The following is a 12,478-nucleotide window of genomic DNA, read 5'->3' as shown; positions in this document are numbered from 1 at the left end:
AGGACTTTTTCTTTTGATTACCTGAGTTAAAATAATATGATAAATAAAATAGTCCTCACAGACCTTCCTACGTGTTCATCTTTATTATAATGTTTGAGAAAGTGGAAGTGGTGAGAAGGCAAACTGCATACACACATATAAATACATCTATACATTCCTTGACTCACCATTTGAAGAGCGGTTGTGTTTGTCTGTTCGTACTCGTCGTCAGTAGGAACTTCGGGCGGGAAAGATGCAGCGACAGACAAATCTTGCCATTAGGCCTGTCTTGAGTGGTGGTGAGCAAGGTTCTGCATGAACGAGTCCACTTCTTCAAATATTTACAATGTCATGTAAAGTAAATGTAGAGAACAGGAGATCTACTTTTTTAGGGCATAATTATTATTTTTTTTATTTATTTTTATTTTTTTATTTTATTTTTTTTATTAATAGCACAACATATATGACATTTATCACATTGATTACTACATTCATTTAGTATAGAAGTGGGGAAAAGAGTAAAGAGGAAAGATGTGGAGAAGAAGCGAAAGAGAACATCCTAGCTTCCATTAATTGCGCTTATATTAATAATTTTTGATATGGTTTCCAAATAACTTCAAATAGGTCTAATTTATTACCTAAAATACTATGGTATCTTTCTATATCTGTGTTTTACAATTTTCAAAAAGGCATGTATAGAGGGTATATCGTTTTTCCATTTGCATACATAAATGTAATTTTTTGCAAACAAGATAATTAGATGTAACATTTTGTCCATACAAATGTTTTCCTGTACACCAAATAAAATAAGTTTTTCAGAAAAATTAAAATTTTTTAGTGTTGTATATTTACTAATCATGACTGAATGTAAATCTCTCCAGAAAGCGCTAACAAATTGACATTGCCATAACAGATGACATATTGTCTCTTCATCGTTAAGACATATAGCACATTTGGGGGAATTAACAATCTTTCTTATAAAGAGAAACCTGTTGGCAAAGTTCTATGGAGAATTCTTTACTGGAGCCATTTTAGTTGGTTATCAGATGTTGTCTTATGGCATTTGTTAAATACAAGTTTCCATGGTATGTTTTCAAAGGTAGAGTCCCATTTCACAATTCCACTAGGCAAGGAGTCAGAATTTCTAAGCATTAATTGTACCGATTTATTTCCTTTACAAATTATCTCCCATACCTTTTCTTTTCTTTCCTCAGTTCCTTTAATGTTTTTGATCTGTAATTTACTTTGAAACTGTTTAATTGCATTTAGAACTCCTGCGAACTGTAGAAAGTTAGTGGTCAAGTTGGGGAATTTTAGCAGATGAGATATGTGAGATAGTCACCATTTTCTTGAAGTAAATGTCTAACTTTGTAGATATCTTCTCGTAGCCAATCACTAAAGTAAATTGTGTGGTTGCCTATAACAATGTTTATGTTGTAGAAGAGACATTCTGCATTAAATTTATCAATAGTTGCGGGTGTACATTTTACATGTAATCTTTTAAAATGTTTCAAAACATCATGCCAAAAAGGGTTGCGTATTCTATTAATTAATGAATTCACAAATTCACTACCTAGAGAATGTAGTTTATCAAGTTCAGGATACAAGTATAGTGTAGATTCCTTTCAATACTGCCTTGTTGTAGAAAAGTCTTTTTAGCCAACTGATTTTCATTGCAGATAGGAAGTAATAAATATTAACCATTTCCAGACCACCTTTTATGTAAGGTTGACATACCCCTTTCTTACTGATTTTAACCTGCTCTCCATTCATAGAAAATTAAAAAATAACTGTTCAATTTCTTTCAAAAATATGCCCTCACGGTCAGGTAGGTTATGGAATAGGTAAGTTAATTTTGACATGGCTAAGGTTTTTAAAACTGTTATTTTTCCAAATGGGGTAAGCTGGCGCTTTCTCCATGAGCAAAGTAATTTTTTTATTGCAATTAGTTTATCATCATAGTTTAAGCTTACAATATGGTCCACGTTGAGTTATGGATAAACAACCTTTTAGATAGCCGTGGTTAATTGAACGTACCATGAAGATGCCAATATTTTTAAAGAAGAACTTAAAAAATCCACATGTAAATCCATCACCACCAGGGCTTTTATTATTCTTCATTAACCATAGTGCTGTATGTGCTTCCCCATAGGTGATAGGTCATTCCAGTGAGTTATTTTCTTCCTTATTCAATTTTACTGCATTTTCAACCAGTGTATCTAATTCCACTTCTATTATATTCTGCTGGCAGTATAACCTTTCATAAAAAGAATTTGTCTCATTTACCATTTCACTGTCCTCATAAGTGATATCTCCATTTTCTCTCTCCAAAGAACACATGTTCTTTGCTAAGAAGTTTCTACTTTCTAAATTACAGAAGTATTTACTTGCTTTCTCTCCATAGTGTATCCACTGTACTCTTGAGCGAACCATCATGGCATTTAGCTTTTTTTCGCCTATCTGTTTTAATCTAAGTTTTTTTTTCTAATACCTGTACAGCAGTTTGGTTTAAATTCCTGCTTAATTCTAATTCTTTAATTTCTTTAAGTAATTGATTTTCTTCCTTTCTTTCCCCTTTAGCCCTACGCAATAGTTTTTCCTCTAATTTCCATCAGCAGTGTTTCAAAGAAAAGTTGGTCATCAATTACAAATTCAATGTGTTCATCAGTAATATTACTTATGTTATTCATATTATATACTGGCACTGCATATTGTTGTTTAATATCAGTGATCAGCTTTCTGACAGTATCAATGTAGGTATTATCCCTCAATAAGGAGTTGTTAAACTTCCAATATTGTTTCGGTCTACTTTTTGAAATGTTTGACTTGAGTCCTAATTTAACTATAGAGTGATCAGATTGATAGCCTGGTAGAATTTTTACATCCCTTATTTCAGGCATCAGTGATTCTGAAATTAAAAAGTAATCTAGACGGCTTTGCTGGGTTGAATTAAATCTCCTCCAGGTGTAGCATTTTTTATCTTGGAAGATTTCACGCCATATATCTATCAGTGCTAAATTTATCATTGCTTCTTTTATCTTATTACGGCTTTGTGGGCGATTAACGCAACATTTGTAATTTCTGGCATCTAGGTTCGGGTTTAAAATTACATTCCAGTCCCCCCCCCAACAATGACCTCTAAATTTCCCGTGTTTTCAATGAGCTGGAAGACTTTGGAGAAATAAAGTGGCTTATCTCTATCACTGGGGCCATATATGTTGGCCAAAGTTATGTGTTTCCCTAAAAGTTCCATATCCAATGGTATGTAGCTAACCTCAGGATCTCTGATAATATTATGGACTTTATATTCAAATGAGTTAGCCAAACGAATGGCTACACCCTTACTATTTGTGTTATCACCTGCTAAGAAACAGTCATATCCCCAGCATGATCTTATAAAGTTTTCAGAATTAGTTGTCCAGTGTGTCTCTTGCAAAAGGTGTATATCAAACTTTTGTTTCCATAAATAATCAAACACATCTTTCATTTTATATGGTTCCCAAGGTCATTACAGTTAAAAGAACAAATATCAACAGATTTCTTGGTATCCATTATAGTACATAAGTTGTATAAGTGTACAATAAATAGAAAAACACCTTGAAATATACAATAATGCAATGCAATAATATTTGGACAATTTAACATCTATTACAGTAGCTAATACAGTAGAATAGTGCTTAGGCCTATGTCGAGCAAGTTTTGTCTTAGTTTAATACCAGATGGGGAGGCTATCGGTAAGTGAAACATTAGATAAGAGATAATATCGGGGATTTTGCAATGATTGTTATATATAACTTCACTGGTTATTTTCAATGTCCCAAATTTTCTACAATTATGTTGAAATAAAGAGAAAGATATTAAATTATATAGCGTGTACATAAGAGGAGCTGGAGATTTCAGTGGTAGAAGTAAGAGAGAAAAAGAGGATAGCAAAGTTAATGGGGTTAAGAATAGAAACACATAGCTCACACACACATACACACATCTCACCCTTGCTGACAATACACACTTGCACTTACAAACCGTTTCTTCCTGTTCTTGATTCTTTCTTCTCGCGACTTTCTTGACACAAAGCAGACGATGATCGGTCGTGGCTGGTTCTGCTGTAGCCTTCTCCCTTGTCGATGGACCGCGTCCAAGTCTCTTTCTGTTATTTGTTTTACTCCCAGTTTTTCACGGAAAAGTTTTAGAACAGTTTCTTGACACTCTCTGATCGTTTCACCTTCCGGTTCCGCGACATAATAAATTCTAATATTGTAATTCCTGGAGTATTGCTCATTAGCGTTGCTTTTGTTTTCAGCCTTCAAAGCTTTACTATTAGCAACTTCTATGTCCGCTTGTGCTGCCTCCTGCTGCTTTCTCAATTCTGTCACTTGCCTTTTCAATCTGTCAACTTCCTGTTGCAACACGAGCATTGTAGATTCCATTCTTTCAATAGTTGCAGTGACTTTGTCAATGTTTGCTCCATTGCCGTCTAACTTTGCTAATATCAGTTTTTCCACAGGTGTCAAGATTTCTTGGGGATTAGGTGACTGAGGCAGTGGCTGGTTAGTTTGTGGTGTCTGTGACAGCGTGTCGTCTGCTGTCATGTCGGTGCTGACAGTGGTACTCATGTGTCGGCCGATCGTAGAAAAGTGATTCATAAACGTTGAAGACATAGTACATTCGGCTTCTTTTTTTATTTTTCTTCACCTTTTTCTTTTCTAGCCTTTTTTCTTTTGAAGGTTCAGTCAGGCTGTCTTCATGAGTTGACGACGATGTGTTGTGCGCCTTACGTTTCTCCGCTGTGGGCCGCCCGCCATGTTGTGTGCTGACCTGAGCTGAGCCCCTGTGGAGTTTTCCCTGCATACCGTTTATTTTGCACAATAGATGATCTAAACACAATATTACCACTCGAAAAATAATTTATAAAAAAATATCTCAGGATTTGGCCTGGGTTGGCGAGCAACCCTTGATTATGACATTATTTGATAGTCGTCACTTAGCGGCGTCTAATCCCAGGACTATCTTTATACAAAAACAATGGCGACTGTCTGGAACTGCTGTGTCTGTAGCCTCACCTTGTGGACCTTGTGGTGAACCTCATCCAGTGGATTTCCTTGGCCGTCGCCAAGGGTAACAAGACCTGAATTCTAGCGTTGGGCATGACCGACACAACCTCCAGACGACCGGTGCATTGCTTCACGTTGTTAGGCATCAGCTTGGTGAACTCAGTCACTGATACGAAATGAAATGTTTTTTTGTTTTTTTGTCTGTGCGAGGCCGCCGGCGAAAGCATGTGACCTTGGCTGATTTTGCGGTATTGACGTCAGACACGTTGCGTCATTTTGTTTGTTGTTTTGGCATCTAGAGGATTCTATGGAACAGGCGAGCGGATGCTCGATGTTTTTTGTTGTTTTTTTTTGTTCAACTGTGGTATACTGTTGATATCAGCGAAAGTTGAACAGCTGGTCGTTGAGTATTCGAGAGTTAAGCATTCAAGAGTTGGAAGTGCTAAGCTGCAGTAGGCCTGTGTGGCTGCCAGCTGATGATGTTATCGGCGTTGTGCGGTTGAAGTAGCGTGCGTTACTAGTTGAAGCAACAGCGTGTGTCGCTGTTGTTAGTCACCGGCAGGAGTCGCCGAGGTTTCTTTTAACCAGAGTGAAAATTACAGTGTGGACTGATGTACCAAGTGTTAATAAAGGGTTTTCCTGTTCACACGTTGAGACTGGAGTAACTCTGGTACTGGAGAGATTGACAACGCAGATTCCGGACGTTAACGAGTCAAGTTACAGACGGACGGGAGGTAGGGAATAGAATCGTCAACCAAATCTTTTCTCTCCCCTGTCATCCTTCATCATTTTTTTTCGTTCCAAACGTGACAGTCACCCTGACTATAATCAACGGTAATTGATTGTCAAACACACATTTCGACTAATATGTGATCCAATACATCAGTATATAATAATATTGTTTAATATGCCATCAAATTCCATCTGAAAGGATATAAAACAGCTAAGACAAAAATCTATCGTCGTGATTCATTATGCAAGCCGCACTTTCAACGACTGCTATCAAGACAGCTGCTGCCATCAATTACAAGAACTCCAGCATCTATATCTACTTTTAAACACTGTTGTAAAAAGAGCTGATGCCATCAAAACAAAGCAGTCAAAATCCTCGAAGAAGAAATTAATTGGAACTTGTAAACAACACTGCAAGAAAGATTGGGCTCATCACATTATCCGTGTAATAAGACGACGTACACTTACGTTGACCACACACGACGTATTACACACACATAACGCTTGATGAGCTCCAGTAAACGACGATGAGGACGAAAAGATGTGTAGGTGAATCGAATCGAAGAGGCACAAGTTCAGAGGAATGTCACTAAGACAGTTATAATGAGAGTTTATTACCGTCACTCATCGTGCAGTGCAATTTTCCCCCATCACCATCACGCACCATCAGCCCACCTGGTCACAGCGCCGGAGATGATTAAAACAAAAGCTGATACCACCATCCGGACAAACGGCGACGTGGCAAGCGACAGACCCCAACCTCTCCCCCACTCACTACACCACCCCTGAAAGTGTTCGAGGGAAAGCGTTGACGCCCAGGTGATCAGCTCTATAAAGACGAGCTATTTTCGACGTGGCAGTATCAGTCACAGGAACTCTTACCCGGTAAAGAGTCTCAGACTGGACAGAAAGGACAAGACATAGGAAGGTGTGAGAGGTTGACTTACCAAACAATGTCGACTGTCCTGACACTACTGTGTCTCTGTAGCCTCACCTTGTTCACCGCTGCGGACTGCAAGGTGTTCACTCCAGAACTGACTTCTAAAATTGAAGCGTTCGTGGAAAAATACATGCAGGCATATGGGCCTGTCGGCCTTTCCTTGGCCGTCGTCAAGGGCAACGAGACGTGGACTCGAGGATTCGGCATGGCCGACAAAGCCTCACAACGACCAGTCGATTCTTCCACTTTGTTTGCCCTCGCGTCGTCGACCACAGTCTTCACATCAACTCTCCTGGGTATGCTGATGGATGAGAGTAAGAGGTATGTATTTACTAGTTAGGTAAAGCTAAGGATGGGCTCACATCTACAAGTCGAGACGTGACTTTACAAATCTCTGCATATCAGGCTAAGATGTGGTCCCTGGAATAGTGTTCATAGTACTTGGCTAGTCGCTAAAGTTCACAGTTATCCAGTTAGCGCTTTAGTTACCTACGTGCAGCTGGGCCCAGAATTCCTGTTAACGCCATGTTTGATGTCATGATTTTAGCCTTTTTAATGTTGGTGTGTGGTGATTCACATCATTATTTTTCCTTCTTGCGAACTTGGTTTTTTCTAAAAACATTTGCAGTTATTTGTCTTGAATCATTTATGAAAGACTTTACTTTCACAGTCTTTACTACCTATTTATATTTTCATAAACCTGCTGTTAGATTTACCAACTAGAGTCGTCTCGAGGGCAGTTTATTATGTATAATCAACAATAACCTCTCGCTATATATTACTAGACACGCTAGGGGGGATCCGCGACACTACAAACATTCTGCGAACTGTGACACAATTTTCTCCTCAAACTTGAAAATTTATTCTTGCCTTAGAAATTTTCATAAATTTTGTACTCGTTATTACTGTAGATTTTGTTTAGCGGAGCTTTGTTTTGTTTCAGCAATTAAAACAATTAATATTAACGCCAGTGACATTTATTTGCTTCATGTCTCTGCAGCGGATACACATGGAATACACCAGTCAAAGACATCCTTGGCAGCGACTTTCAGCTGGAAAACGACTACATCACCAACCACACGACACTCAAAGACATTCTGGCGGGGAGGACGGGTTTAAGTAGCAGCCTCACACCGATACTAGCTGGCGTTGAAATGTCCAGGCAAAATTTAACGAGGTACTTAAAGAAGTCAAAAGGATCGAACTTTTATTCTAAAGTAGTGCTTCTATCATGGTGTAGTGCTTCTAGTCCTTTAAGCTATCTCCACCACACTGACATCAATTTGACAGCCTAAGTGAGTAAAGGTACAAAATCGATTTCGTAAACAAATTGAACATTTAAATAAGTAAATTAAAACAGTAAATAAGAAATAGAAAGTTACTGAAACAAAACTTACAAGACTTTTTGTCCGTCTTGCACTGAATTCGCCTATTTAGGAGGGAAATGGCTTCCCACTCGCTCTTTCAGCCTTGTCGTATGTACAATATGTACAAACAACTTTAAGCATTATGTTTACAGACGAATTCAGTATTTACCTGCAGTTGAGGAGTTTCGTGACGTGTTGAACTACAACCTCTGGATGTACACACTGGCCGGGAGGGTCGCCGAGGTGATGGGCGGAGCATCGTGGGAGGAACTTCTCCATCAACGCATCTTTCAGCCTTTGCAGATGACTGACAGCCGGGTCATCGGGTACAATGTGAAGGTGGATGCGGACAACTTCGCCTTGCCTTATGTTTGGCACCGGAATGACGTGGTGCTGTCGGATAGCGCGATTTACAGGTAAGTGGTTTGACACTTGACACAGTCGGTCTCACTGCAGTCAGGTTTGCACTCAATGATATGATATAAGAACTTCGTGCAATATTCTATCTTAAAAGTCTCTTGGAGTATAAATATTGTTTATTTTTACTGTTATTATTTTACTGTTATTCCTTGTGTTACCATAACGATGCTTTCGTGAAGCTATCACAATGCTCACAGGTCGGCGATGAAATAGTAAACAGTGGTAATACACAAATAGTACACCGTAATAATGTCGACAGTTAGCAGTTTTTTTTTTTTAGGCCCTTCGCCCCTCCTGGGGCATAGGCCATCGACGACAGTCTTAACTGTTTTCGATGTTTTGGTAGCAAGGATTTTGTTTTTACGGGGTGGGGTTGCTGGCACCACGCCCAACCCTCCTCCTTTTTCAGCCAGGCTTGGGACCGTCCTTGGCGGAGGGCAGCCAGCCCTGTAAACAGATGCCAAGAGAAAGAACAGCATGCCCGAGACGAGAAATGAACTCAGGGCAGCCAACCTTCACTGTATTGGTGACAGGCGCTAACAGCGCTAACCGTTGCGCCACCGGGCCGCTTGACAGTTAGCAGTACTAACACATAAAACCGTAGCAGTAGAGGGAAACCGGTAGTAATACAGAAAACTGCAATAATACATAGAAAATCTTAAAATAGAAAAGTAAATTAGTAGCGATTCTAAAAAAACACAAAACAAACTTAGTGTTTATAGAAAACATTTAAGAACAACACAGGTCGACACTGAAATCATTACTGACATAAAAAAAAGTCCTAATCTGTGGTATTTGGTATGCTGAAAAACTACAATCATCAAAGTTTTTTTATTGTCTCTCGTTTTGAAGATATGTGATGCCGTTCATTCTCTATGTTTCACCTTCCATCTACTTCAGTCGCTCATGCTGTCCACATGACAGATACTACACAATAAATGACTAACTTTATTTCAGTAACATGTCTTCTGTAAACATTTGTTGACCAGTTCAATAGACGACACTAGCTTCATAAAATCTTGTATAGAATAGTTTTCTCTTCACAGATTCACACCAGTGGAGCCCACGATCGGAATCGCGACCTCAGCAGGCGACATGGCCAAGTGGTTGTCTTTTCATTTGCGGGAAGGGAAGACGGCGGACGGAGTGCCTCTTCTCAAGAAGGAAACCCTCAAGGAAACATACAAGTTGCAAATGGCTCTTCCTGGAACTTTTAACTACGCGAAGAAGCCTAAAGACCCAGTAACCTTCGGCGTCTACGGCACTAGTTTCTGCTGGTTTTTGTCCTACTACCGAGGTGAGTATGCCTACGTCTCCCGAGTTTTTACAGATCTCAAGCACGCACCACGGAGGTACGGGTACATTGACGTTTGGTTTCCCAAAGTATGATTGTGAGTCTCATAAACTTTTTTTGTAATGCTGACGTGTCTGTTATGTTAGTGAGACGGTATGGTGCTCCTTGGAGGGGTACTCCTGAGGGGGCCAACTCTCACATTGTTGTTTTCTGTTTGGATGTGGTGCTTTTAGTTTTATTTACCGACCTGTACTTTGTATGACTTCATCATCATTGTTCTGGACTGTTTAATCACCTGCCACATTTTGTTTTTTCTCTTTTCATATCAACTGTCATGAAAGTGTCACAGTCACTCGGGTTCCCACAAACCCCTTGACATTTGCGTGTTCTTTTCTACACAAACAACGCTGTACATATTTTATAACTTTAATTAATAAAATGCACAATAAGTGCTGAAAAAATAGTAAAATACATCAGTAAATCCTTACTACTATTTAATATATATATAATTACTTATTGATGACCTCTAATTCTAAACTCAGTTCTGAGAGAAAGTTCCTTTCTTGATGATCAACTTCAAAATTAATGAAGTGTAAAGTTCGGTACAACACGCAGTCTTCTCTGGTCAACACCATCACAGTTTCTTTATTTTACATGTCGACCTGCAATAGACTTTGTCAAACAGTCATGCGCTTCAACATTTAACTGCAACTTCTGTTTTGTGATTATGTGAACATTCACCTGACAATTTGACCTGCCTTCTAATTATTTATTTATTCTTCTCCAATACAATGACTTTCACATCTGTACATCGACATCTTAGTCTATGAAATACTTCCGGCCTTTTTCATGGCATTCCCATTAACTTCACAGAGAGAGTCACAAGAATTTTGTCTGTGGTGTTGTTGTATTTGTAATGTGTATAGAGTCTGTATTTAACCTTAATACCGCGCTATGAAAACTTTTATCATTCTTGTTATAAACTCGGTGGGTTTTGGCATCTCCAGGTTACCAAGTGGAATGGACGGGGGGAGGATTATACAGCTACAACAACTTTATAGCCCTTATTAGAGATGTAGACCTCGGCATATACTTCAGCACCACTGCTTTGTTCGACACCAACATTTATAAGCGATTTGAAATCTTCTACTACATCGTTGACTTACTTCTTGGAGAAGTTCCTTGGCGAAACACAACCACCTTCCCCAAGTTCTCTCTTGCACCAGATCGAAACGCTACCAACACTACCTATACTCCTGTCGTTGTCCCATACATCGTGGAAAATCCTGAACTGTTTGAAGGAACCTACGGTAACAGGCTGTTCGGGGACGTTTCCATCTCCCGCAACACAAGCGGTGAACTACTAGTCAGCTACGGCCGCATCTTGGGCAAACTGCGGAAAACCAATAGCACCAACGTCCTACTGGCAGACCTCTATGGCCCCTTGGAGTTTTTACACATCGCGGAGATGACGTGGAGTACATCAAAATCACCTTCACCTCACCAGGTGAATTTGGTCAGTACCAGTCGCTCCTGTTGAGTTACTACGATGACCCGCTTCTGTTCCAGCGTAATATCACTTTTCAGAAGTAGCAACAAGTAACGGTACCAGCGGACACAATCAGCCGTCATCTCTCCTGGCACTTTAGTACAACAACTTTAGAGAACAATGTCCATGAAAGCAATAAAACAGAGCTCGTAGAAACAATTCCATATTATTGTCGAAAATATACCTTTTATGTGATGATTATATATTATATATAGTGACTAAATATATTATCAAATTACTTTGAAATGTTTGACAGAAGAAGCATGGTCCATCTTTTTAAAAGAAATTTAAAATAAGTGGGATTAATAAAAGCCTTGTTGGCGCAGTTCATATTTTAGTGATGATAACTCGACACGAACAACATCACGTGAATGATTGTTAAGTACCGCTGCACAGTAATTTAGATATCCTACATGTTTTGCACACGCTGTGCATATGTTCTGACATGAAATAAACCTTTCTTAAGCTGACTGATACATTACAAAAAAATAGAAGTAATTGTCAAATTAATTTTGCTGTAAAATCCTTTTTTTTTAACCTACGGGTCTGATAATGTTCATTTTAAAAATACAATGTAACTCCAAATTCTACAATTATTTTTTAAATCACATGAAAAATTTAGGAAACTTTTGACAAAAGTGACATGATGACGAAAGAGAGTGTCCGATGCCTCTATACAAGTCTGGGACTTTCCAGGAGAGTTTCAGTAAGAACCGACAGATACAGAGCTGTTTACCCAAGAGTATCATTGAATTGAGGACTTTTTCGTTGATTACCTGAGTTAAAATAATATGATAAATAAAATAGTCCTCACAGACCTTCCTACATGTTCATCTTTATTACAATGTTTGGGAGAGTGGAAGTGGTGTGAAGGCAAACTGCATACACACATATAAATACATCTATACATTCCTTGACTCACCATTTGAGGAGCGGTTGTGTTTGTCTGTTCGTACTCGTCGTCAGTGGGAACTTCGGGCGGGAAAGATGCAGCGACAGACAAATCTCGCCATTAGGCCTGTCTTGAGTGGTGGTGAGCAAGTTCTGCATGAACCAGTCCACTCCTTCAAATATTTACAATGTCTTGTAAAGTAAATGTAGAGAACAGGAGATCTACTTTTTACGACATAATTATTCATCGTTTTT

General features: G+C 38.9%; 1 protein-coding gene across 1 annotated transcript; it reads left to right on the top strand.

The window, feature by feature from the left end:
- Nucleotides 1-6,567: 6,567 nt before the first annotated feature.
- Nucleotides 6,568-12,150, top strand: LOC112559762. The gene is made up of 5 exons (XM_025231151.1): nucleotides 6,568-7,023; nucleotides 7,703-7,879; nucleotides 8,222-8,485; nucleotides 9,536-9,786; nucleotides 10,791-12,150. The coding sequence occupies exons 1-5, from the start codon at nucleotides 6,716-6,718 to the stop codon at nucleotides 11,321-11,323; spliced, it is 1,533 nt and encodes a 510-aa protein (XP_025086936.1). The 5' UTR covers nucleotides 6,568-6,715; the 3' UTR covers nucleotides 11,324-12,150.
- The last annotated feature ends 328 nt before the right edge of the window (nucleotides 12,151-12,478 follow it).

This window comes from Pomacea canaliculata, linkage group LG3 (assembly GCF_003073045.1).
Source record: "Pomacea canaliculata isolate SZHN2017 linkage group LG3, ASM307304v1, whole genome shotgun sequence".
In the NCBI taxonomy this organism is placed as follows: Eukaryota; Metazoa; Mollusca; class Gastropoda; order Architaenioglossa; family Ampullariidae; genus Pomacea; species Pomacea canaliculata.
Note: the sequence above shows the minus strand (reverse complement) of the source record. Positions and strands in the feature narration are given on the sequence as shown.

Excerpts from the sequence above, each read along its gene's own strand:
- LOC112559762 (XM_025231151.1), top strand. The coding sequence starts at position 6,716 with ATGTCGACTGTCCTGACACTACTGTGTCTCTGTAGCCTCACCTTGTTC. Across the intron at positions 7,024-7,702 it reads CTGATGGATGAGAGTAAGAG|CGGATACACATGGAATACAC; the intron begins GTATGTATTTAC and ends ATGTCTCTGCAG. Across the intron at positions 7,880-8,221 it reads TCCAGGCAAAATTTAACGAG|ACGAATTCAGTATTTACCTG; the intron begins GTACTTAAAGAA and ends TTATGTTTACAG.